This window comes from Amblyomma americanum, chromosome 1, assembly GCF_052857255.1.
Source record: "Amblyomma americanum isolate KBUSLIRL-KWMA chromosome 1, ASM5285725v1, whole genome shotgun sequence".
In the NCBI taxonomy this organism is placed as follows: domain Eukaryota; kingdom Metazoa; phylum Arthropoda; class Arachnida; order Ixodida; family Ixodidae; genus Amblyomma; species Amblyomma americanum.
In genome coordinates, this window is record NC_135497.1 from 17,462,967 (window position 1) to 17,485,549 (window position 22,583).

Genomic DNA, 22,583 nt, shown 5'->3' on the forward strand with positions numbered 1-22,583 from the left:
GACATAGTTTGTTTCTAAGAAGCTATAGATGCTTTACAAAACTCCTGAAGTCAGCTTCTGTGGACAGCAAAGGAACCTCTAACATGGTAGCATGGCCTTTCTTTTGGTGAAGAAGCTATGTACAGTGCTGGAAGCTTCTGTTGCAACCCTCTTTTTTACTAATTGGTACCTCAAAAGCCCACAGTATGGGGCATAACATAAGGAATGGGGATGACAGTTAGATAATGATGGTCTCGATTGCTTTCTTGAAATCGATGGGTTTCTTATAATTCATGGCATCTGGCAGTAGATCATTCCAGTCTTAAGATGATCGACATGACAAAAAATGATCAGAAATAAGCAGTAGTTCTTGCAGCGGGGGTATAGATGGACTTGTGACTTGTTCAGCTGGAGAGGTGATGAGCTGGTGATTATGACCATTGCTCCTAAAGATGAATGATGGAACGTATGAAAGAGGCACAATTGAGGAATTTTCTGTTGCATTTCAAGGTTAAGTAAACTGGCTGGATTTTAACAGACACTAGTATAATATGAATAGTCAGGATAAATGAAAGAGATAACACGATTTTATATTCTTTCTAAGGTTAAAGAAAGGTTAGACTGGTGAGGATTCCATATTGCTAATGTGTATTCTAGATTATCATGGTTAGGTATGCTAATAATTTCCTCCCTTACAAGCAGTGCCTTGATAGAGCTACATGTCACTCTTCGTCGTGACTGCAATGCATGCCAAGTGCTTGTAGGAAAGATAATCGGCATGCACCTGTCGTGCAGTGGTTTGGCTTGATTGCACTTAAACTCTCTCTCATGACTGCATCATGGCAGAAATGTATGGAAAGAGCATTCTTTTCACTCTAGAAATCTCTATGGTTGCCCCTAATTTCTGCCTTGAAGAGAGGCTGCACTTCCATGGTGTAGCAGTTACTGCTGTGGACAGAAGCTGACTTTTGGGGTTTGGCAAAGGGCCCATGACCATTAAATCTGTTTTCCGGGCAGTTACAGCAAGTAGAGATTATTGAATGCGTGTTCTTTATTGCATGTTGTTGTATATGTCTTCAGCTAATAAGACGAGTGTATGTATAGTGTCTGATTTGTAAGGCCCATGCACCAAAAGCTCTTGCGCACTGAATGTCTTTTATTGATACTGGTGCTCATGGTGCATCATTAGGGATCATGAAAATGATGGATATGAAATCGAATAGGTGTGCAGCTGCAGGAGGGTATTTCCTGTGGTATGAAAATGTTTTGCCCGCAGCACAAACAAGTGAAATTATAGAGGAAAACAAATTGATAATGAAGCAGAAAGACAAAAAAAACAACTGTGGAATGACATTGGGTTCAAAGTGATTTCAAAGATATCCAATATTGAATAACCCCGGGACTTGTCTCCTCTGTATTCTCAGATTGAAGACAACATAGCCGAAACACAGGCCCTGCAGGCCATGGCCAAACAAAGGCACCTGCGACTCTCCAGTGGACTTCAGGTAAGACGTCGAGTGAAGCTAAGTTTGAGAATGAAATGTTTTCTTTGCTCTTTTACTAGATGGTTACGTCTTGTTGTTTTCTTTTAAAATGTACTGTCATTTCAAGCCACAAGCTAAAAGGCACATCCTTAGTATGGAATACTGTGCATTATATTTCTTGGAGCGTGCAAATATTCGAAGTTTTTCAAATAGTACATCAAATATCGTCCCATTCATTTGTTAAATGATTCAAATTGTGTATGTTTAAAGTTATTTGAAATGAATAAAATGCACCCTTGCATTTTGGAATACTTTTCAAATAGCTGTTATGAAGTGCAAATAAAGGCTGTCATTCTTTTCATTGAAAACTGTTTCAGAAACAGGGCCCATTCTGATGCCACGCATTATGCTGCGGCTGTTGTTCTCTGTGGGACAGAGCATTAAGCGTCGTGATGCATTTAATTCGTGTAGCGGTGTTCATAATTCTCACATATGGCCTCCAAAGGCTGTGATAGGGCTCAGGCAGGTTCAAACCATGTCTTGATGCCCGAAATTGGAGGTCTTAGCTCAAACATAGCTCTTGCCCCTTCTCATCTGTTCAGCTGCAGTGCTAACATATCTGTCATCATCAGCAGAAAAAGTCCTTTTTTATACTTGTAACATGACGCCTCTAGTGTTGCATGTTTTGGCAGCTGTGGCTAACCTTCATAAGTTATAGCACTGTACCAGAGCACCGCCACTAGTGCTTCGCTGTTTCGGACTATTTCTTTTTGTACAAGTATTCACACAAGTAGGTAGCAAATAATTGTAAAAGCGATTCGTGTGCTGTGCGATATCAGTGCACGTTAAAGATCCCCAGGTGGTCGAAATTATTCCGGAGCCCTCAAGGAGCCCTCCAGTACGGCACCTCTTTCTTCCTTTCCTCTTTCACTCCCTCCTTTATCCCTTCCATTACGGCACCAGGTGTCCAAGGGTATATGAGACAGATACTATGCCATTTCCTTTCCCCAAAAACCAATTAATTAATAATCTGCGGCAGCTGCTGCAAAACGTGCTGGCACAGGAGAGGGCCATTAGGGATGCCATGTGTCTAGAGCTAGTTGAAAAGCGAGCATGTTGGAAAACTAAAAAGAATGCTCTGGAACTACATAAATATGAAGTGGCTCTCATATTCTCTACCTCAACATACCATAACATATAAATACTATGACCGCTGTCACTAAATCTTGCGTTACACAATGGCAATCATCCTGTCAATTTTTTTTTGCTTGAATTGCAAAACTCCGAGCCCTAAATACATAGAACAAGACAACTTGGACTATATTGGGGTGACAGAGTTTGACATAAGCGAAGGGCGATAAAGCCAACGGCATAAGAGAGCCATGTGAGGGATGAAGTCAGGAAATTAGCAGAAGCAGCGGGTGGTTACAGTTGCGACTGCACAGGAGTGATAGTTTGAGAAAAAAAGGAGGAAAGGTAGAGAGGTTAACCAAACATAATGCTGATTAGCTGCCCTGCACTTGGCCGGGACATATGGAAAAAGCAAAAGAGGAGATTGAATTAAACAAAGTTAAGCACAGTGTGTTTGTGGGTGGCCAGTGAAGCAAATTCATAGTATGACGATGGTGAGATTGCATCATGCCCATTGTCTTGTGACTTACCGCAGGTGTCTGCTTGTGGATTGTGCATCGTGCCCTTGTTCAAACTCTTTCAGGAGAACAAGCACAAGCTCAAGCAGCTCAGGGAAGAAGTGCAGAACAGGCTGTCCAGGCTGGACGACATCAGTTCCCAGCTGTGCCAGGTTGAGGGAGACAAGGTCAGAGAAAGCCTTCATCAGAATCAGTTTCAAGGGGAAATCAGTGCTGCTGAAACGGAGCAGCAAATATTGGCAGATTCCCGTACACATTCTCATCAGGCTGTGAAGGACATGACCTTGAAGCTTAACAAAACTACAGAGGCATTGCATGCCCTGGAGAGAAGCGAAGACCAACTGAAAAGCAGGTACCTCTTCGGCTTACTTCAGACACCTTATGTGGCAGGACAGTGGCTTTTATTGTTGTATTTTTCAGCATATACAGTCAGTTGATAGGAGAAAATATTTTTGAAAGAAAATAGAATCTTTTTCTTACTGCCTAAAATATGACTGCACCTTGAAATCACTCAAAGGAGTTTAAGGCATTATTTTTAATGCACTAGCACTAAGGCTCCCACACCAATTTTGCCCATCTTTGTCTAAAGCCTGCTTGACCTAAGTATAATGAAATAAAACACATTATGGCCGCAAGTAGGTTTTGAACCTGTCGCAGCACAAACAGATCAACTTCGCTGACAAATTAGAGCACTATATGCCATTACAACCCTTTTTTTACTTTATTTTCAGTTCAGGGTAAAAAAAAGGTTGCAGCAACAGGAGAGCAAAAAAAAATTAACAATACAGTGCCATTACCACAGCCAAACATCCTTTGTGTTTAATTGCCAGTCTCTCGTGCTGTGCTTTCGATGTCATCATCATCAGCTTTCATTAGTGTGCAATGAATCCAGAACACACCATGATCGCATTTTCCTCTTAAGGTGCATCAAGAGGCCCCATAATTTTTTATTGCACTAATACAGGGCCTCACTCATCGATTCTGTCGATCTTTGTCTGAAGCCTGCTTGACCTTGAAAACCGAGCCTCGAATTGAAACCAAAACTGCATTTGGCATCACCATGCTAAACCACCTTTCTTTTTTCCTCATGCAAGGGTGGAAGAATTGACGAATGAAAATCATGCAGTAATGCAGTGTGTGTGGCATGGACATACTTTCCGCACAACTCAAGAACGGAACATTTGGGTTGACGGAGAGGTTCAGAAGCTTGAATCCATTCTACAGGATATTCAGAAACAGGCACGTATGATCAAACTCTGAAATGTCATGCATGCTAAATGTGGCCCTAGTTGTGAGTAATAAGCCTTCCATGAATAGTCACTTTTACATTTGCTTTAACATAGTGGCAGATATTTTGCCAGCACTTTCAACCCACTGCATCTTCGTGAACTACACCCTCAGCTTTTTAGAAGCGATTACTTGGGGAAAGTGGAGCTATGAAGTGTAACCAATAAGATATTTATTGTTAGAAAAAGAAGTTACGTAATAGTGTGCATGATCAGCCGTGAGAGGCAGCCGGCTGCAGGCTTGGCTCTAGCTGGCTGTTAAACTTCCTTGACACAAAAGGGACTCATTTTCATGGCATTTGTTATTCAGCTTTTTTCCTGGTGATGGTCTGTGTTTTGATGCCTACAGTGCGAAGAGCTGCAGTTGGAGATTGAAAGCTGCACTGCTGAGAGGGACAGGTGCATATCTGAAGAAAAGGTGAGCTATGCATGTCTAGGGGCTCTTGCTTATTAATGCACAAGCATTGTATGGCTTTGTTTGTGGTTTCATGTATGAGCTTGTCATCACGATAACATTCAAACGAATTGAGTTATGAGAAAAAGAATGGTTGGATTAGATAGAGCATCAAAAAAATCTCGCAGTTAGGGAATATCATGAGGTGCTTGTGGGGTAATTAGTTAATTAGAGCTAAAAATGTCCTAAAAGTGGGCGGGGCCGGAGTAAAAGTGGTGCCAAATTTGAAAATACCGGAAGTTGGCGGTGCTAAAGCGTGGCACCAAATTTGAAAAGTCGGAAGTGTGGACGGAGTGAAACGTGACGCTAAATTTGAAAACGAAGCGTGGTACCAAGTTTGAAAACTCAAATTGGGCAATGATGGAACTTGATTAATTTAGGCAAAGAGGGACAAGGAGGCTTCAGTGCTTACGCATTCCTCCAATGTGGGTGTCGCAGTGATTTCATAATTTTTTTATTGTTTTGCATGTTTGTTTTAGTTGAGGAATGTCTCTCAATGCAGCAGCTGCCACCACACGTGGGCTGCCTGCTTAAGCTCTTGGAGTGCAAGCTATGCATTAATTATTCTCTGAACCACTGCTTTTATGTCTCCACTGTAATGATCATCCAGAGGCTCGGCAGTCCTGGTCTTGATATTATATGCTCCCAGCAAAGTAAAGCAGTGCATGAGGAAACTGCAGCAGAAAGCCCGAAATAGTAAACACTAGCAACCAGATACAGATAACTGTAAGCTTGATGCTTATTGTCCTGAGAGGCTTTGGTTACGCTCACCCTGCATGCTGCCTCATTCAGGTGGAATATTGCCTGTTAGTATTTGCTCTAGCTGGGTTGTATGTAGTTACCCCAATATGCACAGAGCAAATTCTGCTGACGAAGTGCTCAATGTTCTCTGTCATGGTGAGCAGAAGGCCCAAGCGGAGCTGGATTCTCTGCGGCAGCTTGATGGAAGCATGAAAGTGCAGCTGATGCAGCTACCCAAGCAGCGCTACGCAGCTGCCAACAAATATGTGTAAGTGGGCACATAATATGTGGTTGGGATGTTGAGTTTGCCAGGAGTTTTCCAGCTTAGTGAATTGGAGCCAGTAAAGCCAGGCAATATTGGATCTTGGAGCGTCCCTTAGAACTTTGGCTTAAGTTTAAAATAAATTATTGGCAGCAGCTGTGCAAACTAATATCACGCCTTGTTACTTTTAGTTAAATCTTGCGCAAAAAAAGGGAGTGGCTGGAGTCACTACAAGCGGTAGCATGTCAAGAACAAAAATGCCGACCTATGTTAATTGATATTTGTTGAAGAAATTGTCACAAAAATTGCCATAAACTTGCAGCCAGAGTCAAATTTCAGAAAAAATATGGTTGTTGATTGCGCCAGCACAAAACTTTGGGGTTTTGGTATAAACATTTTCCTGCCTTTCACTTCCAGGTGGTTAGAAACTAACTAAAATTGAGACATCAGGTTGGTTAGGAGGCATTGGTTTAGTGCTTAGACACTGTATGCTCGTTTCGCAGATGGTACAAGGGTTTAGAATGCACACCTTTTCATGTTGCCCGACTGAAATGTTCAGAAAATTGCATAAAAAGTTTTTCTGTGCAACAAAAAATCTTCAGTCAAGTTCATATGGCATTGCATTTTTCATTTAGTTACAATGGTAGAATCCTTGTCAGTATGAATCATTACCAGCTCAATTCTCCATCCCTGTTGCTATGTGTGGTAGTTTACAACATAGGAATTTAGTGAGATTCAACCATGGTATTGCATTTCATTCATGCAGTTACTTGGAAGAGTAATTTTAGGCCTTAAATGGGAATTATTATCTTTTGTTTCAATTACCGTATTTACGTGTATAATTTGCACACTTTTTATTCAGAAATTAGGGCTCGAAAAAGGGGGTGCGCAAATTACGCGGGGATTTCGCGAGCACGACTTAAAAACTCCACAAACGCGCAATATAGGTATAGTGTATGTTGCTGCGTATACGTCAGCACCCGGACCCCCGCGCCCCACGCTGGCCGCCCCCCGAAAAAAAATTCACTCTAAATGAAAATCCGCGCACCCCCGCCTTGCGGGATGGCATGAAGGTTCATGCATGAAGCTGAATAAAACGCTAAAACAGCGTCATCGCTTGCGGCCCAGCCAATTGTTCGGTTGTTCCGTATTCCGTAAGTTTGCTTTTGCAACTTGTCCGGGATAGCAAACGCGAATCTATAAACCAGTTATCACTCCACACAATTCTTTAACAGTACCACGTGAGCGTCGACAAAACTGCTTGTTGGCGCCTTATCATGGCGCGGAGCTGTGAAGCCAGCGAGAATAGCCACGTGCGCACAAGTTTTCCGACACAATGATTGTCGTCTAAGGGAAAACTTGTGTGCACGCGGTTATTCTCGCTGTCTTTGCCGCTCCGCGTCGTGATAAGGCGCTGACAAGCAGTTTGAAACTTGTCGTATTGTTGTGATATCCCATCGCAAGACACGACCGAACAATCAAACACAAGCCGTTAGAGCCACCAAGAAAAGCGTAGCCGGCAGTCGAGTCACATGCATCAGCCAAAAAAGCAGTGGTGTTGGCTGTTCTATCAGCTGCCGATCCTCCCCGGACGCACTGCTGGCGGTTCTGAGTGGCGACGCTGCTGGTGCCGCCGCGATTGTAACAGCGGCCTCTGACACCACCATGAACGCCCATTGCACAAAAGATTCAGAAAGCGTTCCGAACAAACACGCAGAATAGCCGAATGCTACTGGGTAGAGCCGTAGGGTAGAGCCCGCGTGTATGATGGTGGTCTAGCGTAGCGGTGCGTAAAATATCCGAGTAAAAAATGTTTTTTCTTGAACCCGGGTCAAAAGTTAAGGGTGCGCAAATTATGCGCTTAAATACGGTGTAAAGTTGTGAGCAGCTGCATTTGAAAACCCCAAATTCAGCTTGTTTGCACCACAATAATTTTCCTCTACTTTCTCTTTCTCAGTAAGGGGAGACTTGGAAAAATACATTGTTTCACTTACTCTCAGGCTCACTACTGATAAACTCAATTTGTCTTGATGGCCCCAGGGAAGTAACAATCAGTTTTGGAAAGATTGGAGCACAAGAAAACTTGTGGCAAATATATAACGCAGCATTTCATTAGCATTGCTAATTATGTCGCTGACATGCAGGGATCATGTGAAGAAGGGACCATGCCCAGATAGCAGTAATATGTAACTAATTCAGTTAGAGTACTTGAGGTTGTTGAGGTATGCATCAAGCCTCGGAGTGCACAGTTTAGCATTTCACTTGCAAGACACGTTAATTTCTGATGTTTGTCACCTTGTAGAATTTTCTCATTTAATTATGCATTTCACAAAAGACTACAGAATTTTCAGCAAGAAAGTGAAAATAAGAGGACACACTAGGCTGCAAGCCTCATTTTCAGCCAGCAATGTGCAAGGGGGGACAAACACAAAAGGCCTTCATTTCTACATGCTTGCATATGTGGTCAAAACTAGAATTGGTAATTTTCTGTCTCTGATGGTGTTGTGCATTACTGTATTGTACAGGCTTGCCCAGCGTCTGGAAGAGGACTGTCAGCATGCTTTGAGCAAAGCACGGAATGACCTATTGCGGATTCAACCTCGCATGGTCTCTGCAATGGGCAAGGTAGGGATAATTTTGGCGTCTCAAATATTTTGATGTTGTTTGGAAAATTTGAACAGTTTTGCATAACTCCCCATAGTGCACTAATCTCCCTTCTCACTACAATTAAAACAGATCTGTTGAGCATGCTTATCTTGCACACAATGGACAGAAAATAAGGTTCTCAATATTAAGTACATCAGTGTGCATTGCTGATGTCTATTGCATATCTTTCTGCCAAAACCTGCATTTACATTTCATTCAATTTTGACTCTAAAACCACTTTCAAAACCTTTCTGTCCACATCGACCTGCATTTTAAACTAGCAAACCTGTTTTATAATTTGCATTAAATGAAATTAAGGCAGGGACAAATTGAGGTTAGTCTAAGTTTCTATTTTCCGGCAGCATATAGGCCTTTTTCAGTGTTCATAATAAAGTACATTTAAGCTGAAAAAAAAGTGTAAAACGAAAGACAAAAGGCCACTATTTACTTGTGGAAACACCCTCTGATGGCATTGCCACCAGAGGGTGTTTCCACCATGAGGCAGAATTTTAAGCGGATGTTTCAAGCTAATTAACTGAGTTGCATATTAGAGAAAACAAAGGATTGTGTGCCTGAATATTGAGATAAATCTTGCTTTGTGTCATTAAATGCATGTTAATCACACAAAGAGCCCGGGAATGAGCAAAAAGCTATACAAGGAAAGTGCATCAAAGCAAGCTACATTTGGTGACAGCACATGTGGCCAGTTCTGTTTTGGTTCAGGCTCTCAAAGCTACTGCCTGCTTTGCTGAGCTCAGATCACCAAAAATACATTTTGCAATTCATTGCAGACTGCATTGTCGGGGTCATGAACAAGATTCGTACTAATGTCAGCACAAAGCAAGTAATGAGACTGATAAGCACAACATACGGGTGGTGGTACCTTTTATTTTGGCTACTGCTCGACCACACTATTTCCTTCTCATAGTGCACTCCGACTGACACCTGATGTCGTCTTCTGCAGTATCTTGAGTTTGAATCAGAGTGGCGGGCAAACGTATTCGAATTTTATTCTCAACATCCTCAGGTAGAACTGTCTCCTTTGCTACCAACCAAATGTCTACAGAGCTGTGAATTCCGTAAAACTTCACAAAGAACGGAATTCGACACAGGTGTCCTCGATGTGCCTTTAAAACCTCTTCAATACATTTTAATCTGCACCGTATTTACTTCGAGTTTGAGCCAGTGCACCTCCCTTTGTGCTGAATTGTTCTAAAAAGGCCACTTTCTTCCAGTCGAGCACACACCTAATTACACTTTGCTCAGGAATTTGCACATCTGTTGTTTATAATCACATAAGCCTGACAACATAAGCCAGGCATTGACAAGCACGAAGGTTGAGTGGGCAGCGATATTTAGTGCCGAGCAGTGGCAGTAGTAGTAGATGCACGCTGTCACCAATGGTTTTGAATTTGTAACTATAGAAACTTCAGCAAACTGGTGCTACATTGCTGCATGCCACAATTTAGCCAATGCTTCCTGTAGACTGGTAGAGTTGCAGAGTTGCAATATTTTGGCTGAGTGCCACAGGTTTTGAAGAGTGTAAATGTCTTAGGGAGAGAAAGTGCTAAGGAGGGCAACTCCATCCAAGCTTCATTACTAGTAAAACTAGACTCTGTTGACTCTTTCTGGCCATGTTGATATTTGTCTGGCAACAAACGATATAAAGGAAGCCAACAGCCACCAAAACCAAGGTTCATAGCGGTATGTTTCTATTTTTTTATTTAATATATATATGTATATATAGTAACGAAGCCGCTTAACAGTCACCGAAACCAAGGTGCTGGTGAACACTCTCAAGGTTCGCTTACATGCAAAAACATAAATACCCACAAAAGCAGCAGATTGGACTGCCGTCGCCGTAGCTCAGTTGGTAAGAGCACCGGACGCGATATTCGGAGGTCGTGGGTTCGGATCCCACCGGCGGCATGGTTGTTTTTTCTGCTGCTTTGTAAGTAACTTTTTTTAAACCAATTGATTGGCATTATAAATAAAAAAAATAGAAACATTCCCCTATGCACCTTGGTTTCGGTGACTGTTGGCTTCGTTAATATGTTTGTCAAACGAGCTCCTCATTTTCATTTGCCTTGTCTGCTAATAGCTTAACGAGGGTCTCGGTTCTGGCAGTCTTGATGCCATAGGTAGCATAAGAGGGCTCTCGCACAGTTTCCGCCCTCGCCGTTAGATGACGTTCTACGTCACGCTCGCGGTATTACAGGACGTGCTACGTCCACCGCTATGGACGAGGGTGGCGCTGGTAAACACTCTCAAGGTTCACTTACATGCAAAAACATAAATACCCACAAAAGCAGCAGATTGGACAGCCGTCGCCGTAGCTCAGTTGGTAAGAGCACCGGACGCGATATTCGGAGGTCATGGGTTCGAATCCCATCGGCGGCATGGTTGTTTTTTATGCTGTTTTGTAAGTAATTTTCTTTAAACCAATTGACTGGCACTATAAATAAAAAAAATAGAAACATTCCCCTATGCACTTTGGTTTCGGTGACTGTTGGCTTCGTTAATATGTTTGTCAAACAAGCCCCTCATTTTCATTTATATATATATATATATATATATATATATATATATATATATATATATATATATATATATATATATAGTAGACAAAGATTAATCTATCACCTATAGAAAATTACTTAAAAAGCAGCAGAATTTGCAGTGTTAATCAATGAGAGAGTGATACTGTGACTAATGTGTCACTTAAAGACAATTCACTGTAAAGCAGAAGAGAAATCAACCATGCTGCCAGCAGGATCAGAATCCACAACTACCGAATTTGACGTCCAGTGCTCTAGCAAGTGAGCTACAGCGACGGCTGTCAAATCTTCTGCTTTCTGGAGTATTTAGGTGTAGTGTAACCGAACCTTGAGAGTGTTCACCAGCACCACCCTCATCCATAGTGGCGGATGTAGTATGTCCTGTTATAACCATGAGTGTGACGTGGAATGTCATCTAACGGCGAGGGTGGAAGCTGTGTGAGAACCCTCTTATGCTATCTACGGCATCAAGACTGCCAGGACTGAGACCCTCATTAAGCTGTTTAGTAGACAAGGGAAGGAAAATGAGGTGCTGAGAAAACTGGATTAAAAAATTTTTGCCGCTACTTGATTTAAACTTGTAACATCAAGAATGAAAAGGATTCTGTGGCTGCCATTTTGAAGTGAGTGGCGGTACATTCTAGCCTCTGGGTTTCTTTTGCAAGAAACTGTCTTGACACAGCACAGTTTGTGAAATCAGCTGATGGTGGCAACACCTGCATGTAATTTTTTGGCCTTATCTAGCTCATGAAAGTTCCATTTTTAGCAGGAGTAGTGTGCTTGTCATGGGAACAAAGTTATCTGTTGATGCATGCCAACTTCAGTTTGTTCTCAATGCCCCCCTTAAGTTGTCCTTTGCAACTTTGCAGGATGTCTTCAATGCTTGGCAAGGACTGAAGAGGTTGCTGGCAAATCGTGATGACTCAGATGCTCAAGAGTACATTGGAATGCTTGTGGATCATCTGCGAGTGCCTGATGATTTGACTCTTGCCGTGGCAGTGGCTCTTGGGATACAGTTAGTATTGTCACGTTAAAACTGTTGCCACAAGTTTTTTCTGGTACTATACAGAGTAAAGCACCACTTGAACAAACTTCCGGGCACCTCGAGATTCACTGAAGTGAAAATATCCTTAATTTAAATGAACACCGAAGCCACTCACTTAGGTATTCAAATGATTCCTGAAGATATTCATTTCGCAGTAGTGAAAATTTCACATATGTATTGTGTACTCCACACTTTTGTATATATGTATTGTGCACACAAAATTTTGTATTCAACTTTTGTATACAAAATATGCAATATTTTATATATTTTATATTGATTTGGTATCAAAGATACGTTTGTGGGTTTTGACTAAGGATCATAGCGATGACATCATGTTCTCTCTCTCTGGTGATGATGCTATTCAGAAAACCTTCAGCCTCGTACTGCATGGCTAAGTTGCTTCCTGGCACACTTGCGCCGAGGTTATTTCTGCGCCAAGCATCATGCCCAGCCCTGGCTCAACTACTACTTGAGCTGCAAGCCAGCCGTATATGCATACTAAATGAATATTAAGATAATTGGCATTGGCCACATGTGTTTTGCATCGCTGCATGATTTTCGTGAGTGTACTCAGGAATGATATGAGTAACCTACAAAGCACGGTTGTTGTCAGTGATACCTGATGTGTGAATGAGATTGGCAAAACAGGTAATTTCTGTGGAGTATGCAAATAATTTTACTGATTTCACAATATAGTGACTCCCGTGCACAGGCAGGACCAATTTCCCTACCCGAAGACCCTTCTCCTTTAAGCAAAGGTAGCACATAGTTGACTTGGGGTGCAGGGTTTGCAGGGGTAATGCAAAGGTGATGACAGGTCAACAAACAGTGTGGTGCTCTGGAACGTGATACTTCAGGGTATCGCATTCCCATCTCTTCGGGCATTGGCAACCATTCTCCATGCTTATGTGCAGCTATGGCACAATGCTCGTTGATGACCAGAGTGATGTCATTGCACCACAGAATGTGCTTGTGCAGAAAACCACCATTCACCCCCTCCAGCCTCATGGCAATTACTGAGGCTAATTAAAGGCTTTTTCCAACAGACTTTTCTTTTTACAACATGTGAAACAGATCCTGAATGTCAAAACAAATTGGTCAATAGCATCTCTTAGGTATCACTCAGTAGGAATTTTACTGCAGCACAAAACAGCCAAGTTTTGATGCAGCTACCAACGAAGTGGGAAAATCAAACCACAGCATTGATGCTGAGGTGGCGAAAACAACTGAGTGAACTGATTTCTATATATAAATGTTCATGCCTTGTGTAGTCTAATATGTGGCTATCCTGGGCTAATTTCATAAGGAAACAGATTTTTAAACAAAATTTGTTGCTTGTCTCATGAATTTCATTGCAGTAGGCTTTTGTTTTAATATACTAATTCAGCTATTGTTCGGCTGTTGCTGCTGCAAATAGAGCCACAACCCAGCCATACGCTATTTACTGCTGTGTCTATGTATAGTCTATTAAGCTATGTGCAGTCAGCAGAAAAGATTTTTTTGTTGTTGTTTACCAGTAGTAGCAGTTTGGGTGCTCAAAGTGTACAGATTGTATGTCCTTTGTTTTCTTTCTTTTTCTTCACTACTGGAAAAAAATTGAGATGAACAGTGCTAAAATAGGATGAATGAAGAGAGAAACATAAAGCAAACTGAAAGAGTCATCTATCCCACATCAATACCTTAAATCATATCATTTTTCTGCTGCTTTGTCAATTTCACAGCATACCACTCTGTAAAATGAGGCCTGATTTTTCTTGGCCACAGCCTGTTCACTCCCCTGGTGCGGAGTAGCAAGTCTGCAACGGTCCTCCTGAACAAGTTCAGAGACTTGAACGTTCCAGGCTGCCTTGGCTTCCTAGCATTGGACAAGGCTCGCATACAAGAAGAGTACCCAGATCCACACGGAGGTGTATGTGGTACTCCTATTGCACTTGTCTCTTTTTTGTGTGTGTGCATGTTCCTGCCTGCAGTGGCCATATTTCATAGAAGGAAAAAAAAACGTGCCTCTGTTCCAAGATTTTGGTGCATGCGTGGTCACTGCAGCTAGACAAATAGTAACTGAACTGAATGCATGTGCATGCAAAATACAGCTCAGTCCTCTTATGCTTGCAGTGTGGCCTATTCAAGCCAATGTTTGAATGAACACTTCTTATGTTCACCTGGAGTCAGAAAATGGCACTGCTGCCTGTGTCATCGAGCTATGTCCACTGTCAAGTGCCTTAAATAGATGGCACTGGTGCCTCATACTGGTGCCGTACTCAAAAACAAAAACTGTGCCCTCTAATAGGTGCGATGTCACAGTGAGCTCGGTTCAGGTGATCTATTCAATTCATGACCAGCAGAATACTAAAGGGCCCTGAGTTCGAGTCATAAGCAACAAACTTTAGCACCACTGCAACCAAAAGGCTTAATGTATTAGCTTCTTTTGAGTTGCTCATACTTTAACTCAACCATGAGAGAACTTGCCCCACTCTTGGATGCAGGTAACCAGTTATTAAAACCTTGATGGCCTTTTTCTTTAACATTTTGTAATATATACATTTTTCAAGAGTACTACAAACTGGCATAGAAAAGCACAGCATAAGAACAAAGCCCAGTGATTTGGAAAACACATAATGTCATTATTCTCTGTAGCTTCACTTGAGTGTTCTAGGGGGGCCAGCCTGTACAGCATATGTGTGTGTCCCACCTGTCGCATCCAATAGGGGTCTCTTCAGAAGAAATTGCAGCTCATATGTAGTCATAAATAGGACCGAAATTGAAGTGCAAGCAATTGCAACAGTGTTCAACATTCGTTGTACCCATTTATTGCATGTTTGTGCTCAATAAGTCATCTTCATCACTCCACGTGTTCCAAGATTTATATTTTGTATTTGACATGCATGATTAGTCTATCTGAGCACGTGCCAGTGCTGATCGGCTCGTGACCTCGGTCGGTAGCATGTCAACCTCGCGTCGCTCTGGACTGAACGGTGATGCTTGGTTTTCTTATTTTGCATGTATTACCTGACGTGTTGGGTTATGAACCATGTTTGAATAAAACTTTATGATACTTTGCACATTCTAAGGAACCCTGTAAGAGTATATTTATAAATAAGCTCCTTACTGATTTACTCTGTCATTTACATTGATCTGTACTGGTCGCTTGAACGTTATGCCATGTTCAGGTTTACAGTCTTTAGTAATATGATTTGAGGTGTACCCTGGATATCAGTGACGGCTTCCTTGGTTTATTTTTTTTCTTGTGTTATTGTTGAAGTGTAGGCATCTATCTGTGTGGTCATTACTCAAGACCATAGTATTGTGAGCGCTTTGCGCGAACTTTCACCTCTTTCATCTGTATATCCCCATCATCATCATCGTCGCTTGCCTGGGCTCCGGGGAGCGCGCGCTGTGTGCCCGGCTGTTCCCGAATAAAAGACGCCTGTGCAAGCGGTGGCTCACAAGTGGCGGAGGTGCTATTCGTATCCCCTACCTCTCGCTTCGGACTTGTCTTTCGCTCTCCCTGGAGCTCCGATCAGGCCGTCTTTTGCGTCTGCAGCCCTCAGGTATGGAGGAAGGCAACGGAACGCGCCCACCCCCGTCGCCTTCCCCGGCTGCTGCGGCTGCCTAAGCCTGGACCATCACCAGCCGTCAACGCGACCCTCAGGTCTTCCCCGGACTTCGTGGCGACGACGTCGACGACTGGCTCGACAACTACACCAGGGTCAGTACGTTCAACCGGTGGGATGACTTCCACAAGCTGCTGAATGTCGTCTTTTACTTGACTGACGTCGCAAAGACGTGGTTTCTTAATCACGAAGATGACATCGCCGACTGGCCTACATTCACACAGCAGCTGCGGCAAATTTTCGGCATGCTGACAGGCCGCTCTGAGCTAGCCAAGAAGAAGCTTGCCGCGCGGCTTCAGCAGCCTGGGGAATCCTACACCTCTTACATCGAGGACGTTCTTGCTCTTTCCGCCGCGTTAGTGCTGACATGCCTGAGTCGGAGCGCATTCGCCACATTCTTAAGGGCATTGGGACCATTGCTTTCAACGCGTTGATAGCCCAGAACCCCTCCAGCGTATCTGCCATTACCTCCACATGCCAGCGCTTGGATGAGCTGCAGTCATTCCGCCTTCAGCCAGACCACAGTGATGGCAGCGTCCTCGTCGATGTGAACCTCCGTTCTGTCATCCGTTCCCTGATACGCGAGGAACTCTACGGGCAGCCCACCACTCTCGGCCCTCCCACCTTTAATATCCCGCCTGCTACACCTGACTTGCGGAGCGTCATCAAAGATGAGCTGGCCACTTTCACCTGCGCCGTAGCCCCTGCCACCCCTCAGACACCTTCTCGCCCGCCCACCTATGCCGACATTGCCTCGAAGCCACCCGCCCCGGTCTCTACGTCTACTCCAACGCCTGTCTGCGGTCACGTGGCTGCCGTGGCTCCGTGTCCTTCAGCAACGCCTTATGCTCCAGCCTGGCGTACTCCCTGTCCTACTTGCTACTACTGTGGGATCCGCGGTCATGTCTCACGCTTCTGTCGCCGGCGACAGCAAGATGAACGACGCGGTTATGCTACTTTTGAACGTGAACCTGTGCGCCAGCCTGATGCTTCCACCTCGTCGTTCTACCAAATTTACCGTCGCTCCCCCTCGCCTCCAAACTCCCAGGATATCACTCGGTCCTCCCGTTCTACTCGCCGCCGCTCCCCTTCACCTTTTCGCCGCTCATCACCTCTTCGTCCCGCCTCGCAACCCTTCGCTCCTACCCCGGAAAACTAAACGAAGCAGTTTTTGGAGGGAAAGCTGCTTGCCGTGCGAACTCTAAAATTCCTCCTGACCGCCCGTAGAATATGTTGACAGTGTGTGTTAAAGGGGTGTGGACTCAAGCTCTTATAGACACGGGTGCCGCTTTCTCCGTCATTCAGCTTGCCCTGTGTTCCCGCCTGCGCAAAGTCACAACTCCATACACCGGTTCGCCTCTCTGTGGAGCCAACGGTACTCTCATCCACCCCACTGGCCAATGCACTGTGCGTGTTTTCATCGCTAACCAGCGCTATCATATTGAATTTGTTATCCTCCCATCCTGCGTTCATCCGATAATCCTGGGGTGGGACTTTTTGTCGTCGTCTTCTGCCCTCATCTCTTGCAACGACCGCCTCATCCACATAGCAGATCCAGACTTGGCACCCTGGTCTGACTGTTCGCCACCACGTGTGGTCGCTGCTGTCGACTTCGCCCTGCCCTCTGGCCGTGAACAGCTCATCCTTGCAACGTTAGACTACGCTTTTGACGGCGATGCCTTAGTCATGCCTTCGCCATGCTGGACCTCCCAAGGCATCGCTCTTGCCTCTTGCCTCACATCTTTCGTCCGTGGTTGCGCGGTCATCACGGCGCTGAACACTACCAGCCAGTCCCTGTTACTACCCAAAGGCGCTACTATTGGTTTCCTGTTTGAGGGTGAACCTGTCCCTCTCGACACCGACCCGATTTCATGTGCTGTGCTACCAGCTGATACTCCCGGTCCGTGTTCTTCCTCTGCGCTCGCAGCCGCCATCAGCGCTGACCTTACGTCTGAGCATTCGACAGCCTTACTAGAAGTTCTTATGACCCACCAGAACTCCTTTGATGTGTGCATGTCCGCTTTAGGCCAGACTTCTGTAACGTCCCATCGCATAGAGACGGACGGCTCAGCTATTGTACGGCGCCGTCCGTACCGCGTTTCCGCATCAGAGCGCAAGATCATTGAGGACCAGGTTGCAGACATGCTTTCGCGCCACATCATTCGACCGTCTACAAGCTCCTGGTCATCTCCTGTCATTCTCGTCCGTAAAAAAGATTGCTCAATTCGTTTCTGTGTGGATTACCGTGCCCTTAACAAGATAACCCATAAAGATGTCTACCCGCTCCCTCGCATCGACGACGCGTTGGACTGCCTCCAAGGCGCTGAATACTTTTCAAGCCTCGACTTCTGCTCGGGCTATTGGCAAATCTCTATGCACGAATCAGACAAGGAGAAGACCGCATTTGTTACCCCAGACAGTCTTTACGAATTCAATGTGATGCCTTTCGGACTGTGCAATGCCCCGGCCACATTTGAGCGCATGATTGACACCGTGCTACGAGGCATGAAATGGAAGACCCGCCTTTGCTATCTGGACGACATTATCATCTTTTCGTCCGGCTTCTCCCAGCACTTGCACCGTCTCAACGCAGTTCTCAAGTGCCTTGCGAAAGCCGGTCTTCAATTAAATACCAAAAAGTGCCACTTTGCCAGCAAAAGCATCAAAGTACTCGGCCACATCGTTAGTAAGGCCGGAATCCGACCTGATCCTGAAAAAATTGCCGCTGTCCTCAGTTTTCCTCACCCCCAGCGCCTGAAAGAACTTTGCAGCTTCCTGGGCTTAGCGTCCTACTTCCGCCGTTTCATACGTAATTTTGCATCCATAGCGTCCCCCCTCCATAAACTATTGACTTCTGAGACGCTTTATCTTTGGTCTACTGAATGCAAAGAGGCCTTCCAAGCCCTCAAGCAGGCGCTCACTTCAACGCCTGTGCTTCGCCATTTTGATGAAACAGCCCCCACCATTCTCCATACCGACGCCAGTGGATAAGGCCTTGGCGCTGTTCTCTTACAACGCAACGATGCCAACCAAGAGCAGGTTGTAGCCTATGCCAGCCATTCTCTTACTACAGCTGAGCGTAACTACACCATAACAGAGCAAGAGTGTCTCGCCGTTGTTTGGGCAATCCAGAAATTTCTCCCCTACTTGTACGGCCGTCACTCCACCATTGTCACCGATCATCACGCGCTCTGCTGGCTGTCGACACTGAAGAACTTGTTCGGCCATTTGGGTCGCTGGGTGCTACGTCTTCAGGAGTACACCTTCACTATCACCTACAAATCCGGGAGAAAACACCTCGACGCTGACGCCCTGTCTCGATGCCCGTTGCCTGACTCCCGGACTCACGCTGCGGCCCCCTCAACAACGTGCCCTTCACCTCAGGCGTCCGACCTCCCTCTGGATTGTGTACCCATTGTTGTTGCACCAGTCGACATCCACGCCGATTTGCCCTCTGCCGCACTATCATCGATCGTCTCCGAGGCCAATCAGCGGCACCCAACAGTCGCTCGCGCCGCCAGCTTCGCCAGTTCAGATTTCAGCACGGCACACTCTACCGCTACACCTACCACCCTACGGGTCACCGGTGGGTTCCCGTTGTGCCTCGCTCCCTTCGTCTTGCAGGGCTTACCACGACGACGCCTCTGCCGGTCATTTGGGTCACCTGAAGACGTATGACCATATCAAGAGCCGATACTTCTGGCCTGGGCTCTCTACTAGCGTCGCCAAATACATATCCTCCTGTGTGTCTTGCCAGCGTCGCAGGCGGTCAACATCTGTTCCTGCCGGCCTCCTACAGCCTCTTCCTTGCCCATCCGTGCCTTTCGACACCGTCGCCATCGACTTGTTTGGTCCCTTTCCCCTTACGCCAGCTGGCCACCATTGGGTTGTCACTGCCATTGACCACCTGACGCGGTATGCTGAAACAGCCCCGCTTCACTCCGGTGCCACTTCTGAAGTCGCCGACTTTTTCTTGCATGCGATAGTGTTGCGCCATGGTGCTCCTCGTGTCCTGATCAGCGACCGTGGGAAGACATTTTTAGGTCCTCCGCGCCACCAACACTGTCCACAAGACATGTTCTAGCTACCATCCTCAAACCAACGGTCTCATCGAGCGCTTTCACCGTACCCTGTCTGACATGATATCTATGTACATTCGGCCTGACCATAAGAACTGGGACAACATTTTGCCCTTTGTCACCTTTGCCTACAATTCCGCAGTTCAACGCACCACTGGCTACAGCCCTTTCTTCTTGGTTTATGGCCGTGTTCCATCCTCATTGTTCGATACCGCCTTCTTTTCTGCTCCCGCATCTCCGTCTGCGTCTCTGGGCGAGGAGTTCGCTTCTCGGATGGCATATTGTCGCCACCTCGCCCGCGTCAACACCGAAGCCACTCAGCAAGACCGCAAACACCGCTATGACCTGCACCATCGTACGGTCTCCTTCTGACCCGGAGATGAGGTCCTCCTCTGGACACCCGTCCGCATGCCTGGACTGTGCACAAAGTTTCTCCAGCGCCTTATCGGACCTTATCTTGTCGTCCAGCAAACATCTCCGGTCAACTACGCCGTTGTTCCCTCGCACCCCGTCATCGACCGCCATCGCCGCTCTCAAGAAGTGGTTCATGTATCGCGGATGAAACTCTACACCCGTCGCCCCTCTTCTATTTAATCCACGGACAGGATGGCCGCTTTCCTGCCAGGGAACTATTTGTGTGAGCGCTTTGCGCGAACTTTCACCTCTTTCATCTGTATATCCCCATCATCATCATCTTCGCTTGCCTGGGCTCCGGGGAGCGCAAGCGGTGACTCACAGTATTTATAAATGAATAAAATTTTGGCTGGAACTGTGCTACTTGGTGCAACCAAAATCCTTTCGTACTTGAAGCAAGAGCTGGCTATTCGCGGCCACTGCCAGTGGAAACGTGTTATCTCACATGCAGGGTGTGAGGCGCCTGCTTGATGTGGTGCAGTGCACAAATGCTGACCTGGCACCCCTTCTTCCCTACTGGCTGGGCAGTTGGCTACTCTGCCCCGACCTGGAAGTTGCCCAGGAGGCATGCCGCAAGTATGAGGCCAACTGTGTCACACCCGAAGGTGGGCATTTTGGCATCCACTTGCATGGCATGCACACTTTCTAGTTGTCGCACTGTAGAAACGAAGAGTATGTGTTACACTGGCTGCATTCTTTAATCGTAGCTATCACAAGTGTCTGGCTTTAGAGCCAGGCAAATCCTGTGGCCAGCTTTTTCATGGTAACTGATGAGTTGCTGCCCGTAGGAGTTGGCGTCGACTACTGGCTGCACAACTACTGAGCTGCCGTGAACAGTTAAACTGAGTGTGACGGATGGCCAGACAACTTGAAAGATTCAAATTATGGACCAATCAGCAAAGCTGTTATTAAAACATGAAGCCAAGTGTCCAATAGGTTCGCGACATATGGCTGAAGATAGAGCTCTGGTTAGCATCTTCAAAGGGAAGTGTAATGGCTGCTTCCATATCTTTATTGCAGTTTAGTCTGTTTATCCTCATTTTGGTTATGTAATGTTTGAGTTAGATTTGGTGAGGTCCCACATCTGACACAAATGTTAACATTGTGGCAGACTAACTTCCAGCAGTATTATAATGTAGTGAGCCTTTTTGCTACCTGCATAATGGTTGGCGTAATTTTTACCCAAGCAGCTCTGGCTTTTCTATGAAGTTTTGCGGTAAAACAACTTAAGGTGTGCTGAGCCCTGTACAGAGGTCTCTTTAGATATGCTGTATCCGCAACACCGTTGCGAGCCGTTTGGCGATATGGAAGGTGCAAATTTTGTTTTTGGACAGAAGTGATTGTAGATTCATTATTTCTAGTTAAAAATTTTAGGTAGGTCAAAGCCGTCTTTTGCGTAGGATCATATCTGAAATTGCCTCGCTATTAGGCATGTGAATCTTTAGCAGTGGCTCTCTAACTTTTGAAAGCTTAGCAGCTTGTTGACACCAGTTAAATGTGCTGTCACACTTCCAATGGATGATATAGGTAGTTAGGAAAACTGATGGGCAGCACTAATTCATGACATGGTGTGAATGTGTAAGTTAAATATCTAATTAATCTTCACTCTTTCTTTCAGAACAAGTTTGTGTAACATGTAAATGTGTGGCCGTAGGCCACTTGGTTCCTCGGGTCAATTTTGGTGGGAATAGTTCTTTGCTTTGCTCTGGCATTCTCAATGTTTGTCAAATGAGCATACAATAAGTTATTGAGCTCTGGCAAGTCTCTGTGAATTGAAATAGAATTTTTGGTTGTGTCATTTTTTCAGGCGTGAATTACATGAATACTATGTGAGTGCAAACATGCATGATACTTTAATGCCTATGGTCATGTTAAATGAGATGCACTTACTTTTCAGTAGAGCCCTTACTGTTGTGTTTACCATTGAGTGAGTGCCTTCAGCATTAGAAAAAAAGGATTTTTTATGATCCATTGTTCCTTGGTGCCTTTCCAGTGCAATCGCGACAGTAATAGAAATGTTATGAATGGAATATGTGCACAGAGCGGTAATCCTGGAGCACATTTTGATAATTTCTGCCGGCTGGCTAGCACCACAGAATCCTCAAAAGGTCATAAGGAGTGTTTAGTAATTCAATAACCAGCTCGAACATGTGCGATTTATTATAGTGCATGCATCAGTACTGAAAAGCTAAGCCAATGGGTGCAATAATATGCGACCATCAAGATGGTGACAGTGTCCTTAGAAACAGACAGCCTAGCTAGAGAGCAACCTTTGGTTATGGGGCGAGGAGGAAAAATAGTCTGAGAAACCTGTAACAAACTATGTGCATTGCAGAAGCTAGAAAAGAAGAGTGCTCTTGAAGTGCTTTCATCAC

The 22,583-nt window shown here is 45.1% G+C and overlaps 1 protein-coding gene and 1 non-coding gene across 2 annotated transcripts in view; both read left to right on the top strand.

Annotated features, from left to right (window-relative positions):
• LOC144118946 (structural maintenance of chromosomes protein 3-like) overlaps positions 1-22,583 on the top strand; it is an 82,633-nt gene that overhangs the window by 20,994 nt on the left and 39,056 nt on the right. Inside the window, exons 9-17 of the mRNA XM_077651737.1 lie at positions 1,404-1,484; positions 3,178-3,464; positions 4,207-4,351; positions 4,748-4,816; positions 5,758-5,861; positions 8,381-8,480; positions 11,929-12,074; positions 13,869-14,013; positions 20,660-20,813. Of these exons, the coding sequence (XP_077507863.1) occupies positions 1,404-1,484; positions 3,178-3,464; positions 4,207-4,351; positions 4,748-4,816; positions 5,758-5,861; positions 8,381-8,480; positions 11,929-12,074; positions 13,869-14,013; positions 20,660-20,813 (1,231 nt within the window). The remainder of the gene's footprint in view (positions 1-1,403; positions 1,485-3,177; positions 3,465-4,206; positions 4,352-4,747; positions 4,817-5,757; positions 5,862-8,380; positions 8,481-11,928; positions 12,075-13,868; positions 14,014-20,659; positions 20,814-22,583) is intronic.
• Positions 10,828-10,901, top strand: TRNAS-CGA (transfer RNA serine (anticodon CGA)). The gene has a single exon. It is a non-coding gene; the product is annotated as a tRNA-Ser (tRNA).